The 7,312-nt window shown below is 41.8% G+C and overlaps 1 protein-coding gene across 1 annotated transcript in view; it reads left to right on the top strand.

Moving 5' to 3' along the window:
- Window positions 1-1,642: 1,642 nt before the first annotated feature.
- Window positions 1,643-7,312, top strand: part of LOC111863286 (EH domain-containing protein 3) — a 47,142-nt gene continuing 41,472 nt past the window's right edge. Inside the window, exon 1 of the mRNA XM_033750996.1 lies at window positions 1,643-2,169. Coding sequence (XP_033606887.1) covers window positions 1,990-2,169 — 180 coding nt within the window. The 5' untranslated portion in view covers window positions 1,643-1,989. The remainder of the gene's footprint in view (window positions 2,170-7,312) is intronic.

Genomic DNA, 7,312 nt, shown 5'->3' on the forward strand with positions numbered 1-7,312 from the left:
ATTTTGGCCGCAACGAATACCACATGAACTGACCCGGGCTCGAAACCGAGTCGCCGTGGTGGGAAGCCGGAGACTAACTGCCTGAGCTATGTCACTGCCAATAGCGGTTGAGATTCGAATCAGTGAGAATCCGAATATAGGGCAGCTGATTTATTTATCTTGCTTTTTCATTCTCCGTAAGTCATGTAACTGACACAAGCAACCAATCGATCGGACAGTGTCTTGTTTACAAGTGTTCCGTACGCAGTTCACAGCCTCTCCGGTAACAGAGCAGTGAAGACTGCCGACAACGGTCTGCAAGTTTCTGGGGCATGGACGCAGACAAGGTTTGTCAAGAGGTACAGTCAGTTTCCTAAGGGGTGGGATAACCAGTTCTCCAGATGAGAAGCCATTTTTCTAAAGGAGCAGCCAATTTTCCAGGCGAGAAGCCACTCTTCTAGAGGAACAGCCATTTTTCTACGGGAGAGGCTGCCAGAATGTTTGCTTGCATACATCTGTTTAAGTCGTTTAAGACTATTTTTGCTCATCGCTCCAGAGTATTTGGGATAAATAAACACAACCGGAAAATATAAAAAAGGAAGAAGAAAATAAAGTTGATACTAAGAAGACAAAACTGGGATAACAGAAGAAACAAGAAATTGTGGGAATAACCAATCTCCTACTTTCCTTCGACACAACACGGATATTATATAAAGCGACGCGCCCAACAATTCCTCTACTGTTGCTTGTGTACGCTGCCGCGGTAACGTTTTAACGAGCCGTTTCGTATCAGCGATAGGAGGGATTCACATATAGACGCACAGACTGATGGGAGGGATTTATGAAAACGCCGTTGAGATAATTTCAGGTGCCATGATATCAAGTTTCGTAAAGACTGGTTGAGGCATTCAAAAATTAATATGGGGGAGATACACAGACGCACATACAAGAAGATCGCAAAAGCCTACATTTATTTTCTCAAAATAAGGAGAGTAAGGTAACAAAGAAGGTCGCGCCATAGCTCAAGCCGTTAGTCGCCGGATTCGATCCCGGGTCTGGTCAAGTGGGATTTGTGGTGGACAAAGTGGCGCTTAGGCTGGTTTTCTCCGAATACTTCGGTTTCCTGTGCCAATCTTCATTCCACCAAATTCTCCATCATCATAATCACCCGGGGCAGGTACAATGGGCCAATCAGTGGGCGCCGTGCCGAGTGGACCCAGCTGGACTCCACCCCCCACTAAGCGAAAAGGTAAAAAAAAAGAGAGAGAGAGAGAGAGATAGAGGAGAACGAAGTCGAAAGAAGGTAAAGCTGGAAGAACAGAAAAGAACGCAATAAAATGATTGTCAGTGCTCGATATTAGCCTCTGTATAGGATGTATTAGTGTTCTTGCATTTGTAGTACAGATTGAATTATCAGAAGTCATTAGAGAAGCACGAATTTCCCACCTGGCTGTTAAGAGCCTCTGCGCATTAACACACCCCTGATTCAACGCACTAATCAAACCGTAAACTTGGAACTGACGTATATACACATATATATGTGCGTGTGTGTGTGTGTGTTTTGTCCAGTTCAATGACCTCTTAATCATTGTCACGATTTCTTGAGTACGCTGTACTGCGACGCGAAGTCGGCCCAAGGCCGTCCGTATGACTGTTAGAACAGTCAGTCGCCCGTGCGAAGCTGTCCCGTGTGTTTAGCTATTTGCTTACGCGCAATCTCTCTGTACAGTTGTGTTCAGTGTGCACGTAATAACGGTCTGTGTACCAGAAGACACATAACTATTTCCAGCACAGGTCCACAGCAAAAGTGTTACACTTCATAGTGTTTATTAATCATTAACAACTAAATAAACTCTTAAATCTACCATAACATGGACGCATCACCGTTAACGACATTGTTTCTCAGTGCAAATTAAAGAAAGGAATGTGTGTTCTTTCGACTGAGTTCATTTGTTCTTAATTTAGTTGTGAATTCTAGTTGTTAGGTGACAGCATTTTACTAACACGGGTATGCCTGAACGCTCAAGAACCCATCATCCAATTATATTACAAAAATGCTGTCAGCCTCGCAACAGACCTGCTTGTATAACTGTGACAGTTCTTGGATTTGTCATTGCAGCCATTCTCTTAGCCTTCGCGGCCTTCGAACAAGACGAATCATCTCATGCAACACTCCGATTGGTTAGCGTGGTAAGTGACAACCAATGGCTTTATTTATGGAATTAAAGGAGTAATTTAAAGAACCGCTACTGAAATACTGATACTCAGGGTCCGGATTTTGATGACCTAAAATATTTTTAAAATGAGCGAAAGAATCCAGAAAAAAATGACTTATAAAATGGCCGAAAATCCAGAAAAATGACCGAAAAATCCAGATAATTATCTAAATTATCTAAGAGTTAAAAAACGACCTAAAAATGTATCGTGTCATGGAAAATCGACTAGTTGTTTTAAAATGTATTTTTAATCTTTATTAACACTGTGAACTCAACATTACTCTTTTAAGTTCGTCCTCGTCTTTATGTTGAATTTGATGCTAAATGTTTAATACGAATGTCTCTACCGCGTTGGAACGCTTATCAAATGTACATATACGGTATGTATTCCAACATTTAAGCGTCACCTCATTCAGCGTTGCAATAAATGACAGTAAACGTGGGGAAATTCTGGAAGGTGAATGAGCCCCAATTGTCCGACAGCATATTCTTGTACTTGGAGAAACTCCTTTCCACATCTGCAGACACAATGGGAGCGTACTTGAAGTGTACCAAATCACTAGCAGTAAGTTCTTCAATACTGAAAGTGCTTAAGGACTCTCCTGTCAGAATTCGAGAGATGCTACATGTTTCATAACCTGAGTTTTTATCCAGAACATTTTTCATTTTTCTTGACACCATTTTACCAATGTCCCCTGACACTTTCTCCAAATCACTGGCTATTTTATTCACGAGAGCGAGCGAATCCTCTAGCGTTGCTCCTTTCTCTTCTAAGCATTTGATTCCTTCCGTCAAGGAACTGAAATTTGCCATTATGAAGGGCAGCTGTCCTTCCATTTCGCTACACGAGAACTGTTCCTGAGCAGCTTCAGTTGCCCTCGCATCTTCCGTCTTCATTGAATCTACAATGTTTTTCCCTACCTGAAAATGATCGCAATGGTAAATTGCAGCATCAATCCACGCTCCCCACCTTGTAATGACGGGTTCCGGGGGCAGTGGAACACCAGGAGCCATACATTTAAATTGTATTTTACGAGCTGGAGCCTTGACGAAAATCTTCTTCGTCCACGACACGAGACCATCCACTTGAGGAAATCTTGATCTCACTTCCTCCNTTTCACATAAAAATGACTTTATTGACTTTGCCAGCTTTTAAAATATATGGGGCCGCATCGGTCACAAAAAGCAAGACGATGTCGTGTCGTATACCCACCCTCTGGTCACAGTAGAAACATCGATCTGTCGAAGAGTTTACTAATTGTGGAATGATTAACGGATTCTAGCACCTCACTCGTAAGCAGAAATACTTCACCCGGTCCGCCAATTTCCAAGGTTCCAATGATGATGTTTGCCACGTAGCGAGCCTCCGTATCGCAGGTCTCATCAATAGAAACGAAAATCTTCTTCCCATGCACTTTATTACTAATCATTTCCAGGATATTGATGTAGCACTGGGAAAGGTAGTTCTTCCTGAGGGTGGACTCATCCGGGATAGAACGACCACAATTCACTTGCAGATATTTTTTTCATTTTTTCATTTTTCAGAGCCCAAAACTGAATATTTGCGGACACCAGAGCATCACACACCTGTGAAAAAATCCGATTACTTATTTCCGCCTTTAGATGAACACTGTTGCAGTAACATTTGCACAGACTTCTTTGCACTGCGCGTATATGCTTGTTGCGGCCGATATGTTGTACCGTGAATCTCTTTTCTGCCGCTAATTTTGTCTCACACATCTTACAGTATAAAATATTACCGTCAGTTGAAAATATATCATCTCAAAATTCAGCTACACTCTGCTTTAAATGACAAGATTTAGGTGGCTTTGCTTTAGGCATCGCGATAAAATGAATCACTCTAGTGCAACACAAAATTGAACTTCTCACACTGAGAACCTTTCGGCAACTGTATCTTTTTCTGTACGGTCAAGAGCGAGAAACTGAAGACAGATGGAGCTTTAGTGAACAACAATATGTCATAAAAAGCGAGGGATTCGACTAGAAATACTTGTAACTAAGCAAATTCCTTTGCACAGAACTTGGAAAGGGCCGCAGTGTGATTGACCGCTGTCGTACCCTGCTGCCAGCTTAAAATGTTTTATGGTATGTAATGTCAGCACTTTCAGCAAAATGAACGGAAAGGACAGGACAGAATAAAAACTTATTATTGCATACTGTGGTAGCAGGTATTCGGGGTGCAGATGCAGGCTGCCTGTGTAGAGGTAGGAGAAAGAGAAAGAACACTTTACTTGCATATTATTTAACATTTCTGAAAACATATGAAGAAAAATTATCTAAAATGACAAAAAGATCCTTAGAAGTCCAAACATTTACCGAAAAATTACCCCCAAACCGAAAAAATGACCTATAAAAGTTACATTTCTGTAACCATCAGCTCATCTCCGGGATTTATATATTTATGGGCATCGAATAGGATACAAGGAAAAAAAGATGACATGTCATCAAAATCCGGACCCTGATTATCACCGTATGATATTTCATACTTCTAATTACAATTGTTTTTAGTTATCCATATAAAGAAGATGTTAAATACATATTTATTTAATATTTTACATATAAATTATCTAATTTAATTTATTTAATAGGGCATAGGCCTTCTTCAGGAGTTGATATGCGCTCACCCCTTTTTGTGGAATCCGATGCTTATATAGCAAGTTCACAAGAACCTGTCACTGCTCCCTATCCTGAACCAGTTGAATTCAGTCTACAACCTCACACCTCAATTCTTTAAAATCCGTTTTAATATTATCCTTCTCTTTACGCCTAGAGTTCTCCTAAGTGTTCGACGAAAATGTAAGCTTTTCTCACGTCTCCCATTTGTGCTACATGTCTCCACCATCTCATTCTCTTTTTTGTTTGTTAGTCCTACTCATATAAGGCAAAAATACAAGTTATGGAGTTCCTCTTTATGCAGTTTTATCTAGTCTCTTGTTACTTCTTCCATCTTATGTACAAATATTCTCTTCAGCACCCCATTCTGAAGCACAATTTATGTTCCCAGCCAAGTTTCACAGCCGTACAATACAACAGATAAAATGTTATAAAAATAAGATAACCGTATCTTATCGAAACCTTTCCAGTGTTGTTGCCTGTAATAATTAATTACATTTCTGGGTAGTAAAAAACTTTTTAAAGTAAAATTCTGCTATATGGGATAGCTCAGTCGGTATATTGGCAGGCTACGTGCTGGACGGCTGGCGCTCGATTCCTGGCAGGGGAAAAAGAATTTTCTTACCTCCTCAGCGTCCAGACCAACTCTGGGGCCCACCCAGCCACCTATGCAGTGGGTACCGACAGCTCTTTCCACGCGGGTAAAGCGGCCGGGGTGTGAAGCTGATCATTGACCTATATGTAGTGCTAAGGTCAATAATGATGGAGGTAAAACTCCACTCACCCACATAACTTCAGGGCATGGTGCTTAATTAATTAAGCACAGGGACAACTTTGTCTCTTAAATGTGTATTCATATATACAAATATTATGTTTTTGGACATTATCCACCCTCCTGTCTTTATCTAAAAATACGGTCCTGTTTATTTTTCAAAACACAACGTTTCGGATACTGGATTCTGTCTCCGTCGTCAGATAAAACATACTCAGTTGGGACCAATCGATAGAGCTAGTCCATATCGCCGGAGATAGAATAGATAGGATCCAGTCTCCGAACTGTTGTGTTTTGAAAAATAAACATGACAGTGTTTTTAGATAAAGACAGGACGATGGATAATGTCCAGAAACACAATATTTGTACTGATGTACCGTCGTCACAAATTTTTGATTTTACTGTATTCATAAAAATGTATATTACATTAATTTCCTTTATAAAACTGATAAATTCAAGGTCTAAAAAATGTCATATCTTTTAAAACTCTTCTGCTTCAAATACCAAAAGACGTAATCATGACTCATTACAGCAGGCAATAATCTATCAACAGAAGTACGAATCTCTCCCCCCCCCCTTGGCACAACAGCCCCAGTGGGCCTAGGCCTACCTCTATGAACTTCTCCGTTCATTTTCGGTTTTTCTAGATCTTACACATTCGGTAGGACTCCTTGGGCGCGTGATCAGTTCGTCGCAAGTCCTCTACCTGTACACAAACACACAAAAACGCACGCACACAAACTAAACATCCATGCCCTGAATGGGATTCGAGCCCACGATCCCGGTTTCCGAGCGAGCGAAGACAGTACATGCCTTAGACCTCTCGGCTACCGTGACCGGCGTACGAATCTGTTACGGAGAGTTATTTTTTTTTAATTCGCTTAGTGGGTGATGGAGTCCAACTGGGTCCACACGGCGGCCACTGATTGTCCTATTGTAGCCTGCCCCGGGTGATTATGATGATGTAGAATTTGGTGGAATGAAGATTGGCAGGAAAAACCGAAGTACTCGGAGAAAGCCGGCCCCAGCGCCACTTTGTCCACCACAAATCCCACTTGACCAGACCCGGGATCGATCCTGGGCCGCCGCGGTGGGAAGCCAGCGACTTACCGCTTGAGCTATGGCGCGGCCTGCTTATGGAGAGTTATACATACTTTTCGAAAATTCTTGTACAGGAAATGAACTTATAATTTGATAAAATAAACCTGTTGATAATATTTCAAATCCTATTCATAATCATGACCACCTCTCTGGTCTAGTGGTCAGAGTTCCTGGCTACAGATCCAGAGGTCCGGCTTCGATTGCCGGCGCTACCAGTTTTTCTGAAAAGTAGTGGGGCTGGAACGAGGTCCACTCAGCCTCGTGAGAATAATTGAGGAGCTATTTCAAAGAAATAGCGACTCTGGTCTAGAAAACCGAAATTAGCGGTCATGGGGATTCGTTGCGCTGACCATGCAACATCCTCTATTCGCTAAAGTTGGCATTAAGTTCGCCGACAAGCGGCGGTCGCTCGGTCGGTATAGTTCACTTGCGGGCTAAAACCACTGAGTTTGTTTGTTTTTATTCATAATCATACGGCCTAGGGGGTTTCGAACTTTGTGATTTCGCATCCCCCTAAAATAAAACAAATGCACGCCTCTACCCCCTACCCCACCCTACCGCTCCTTCTGCTGGTCAACGAAAAGTACAGTTCTGCACATTGCTCCAGGTT

The sequence above is a fragment of the Cryptotermes secundus genome, unplaced genomic scaffold (assembly GCF_002891405.2).
Source record: "Cryptotermes secundus unplaced genomic scaffold, Csec_1.0 scaffold9, whole genome shotgun sequence".
Taxonomy (NCBI): domain Eukaryota; kingdom Metazoa; phylum Arthropoda; class Insecta; order Blattodea; family Kalotermitidae; genus Cryptotermes; species Cryptotermes secundus.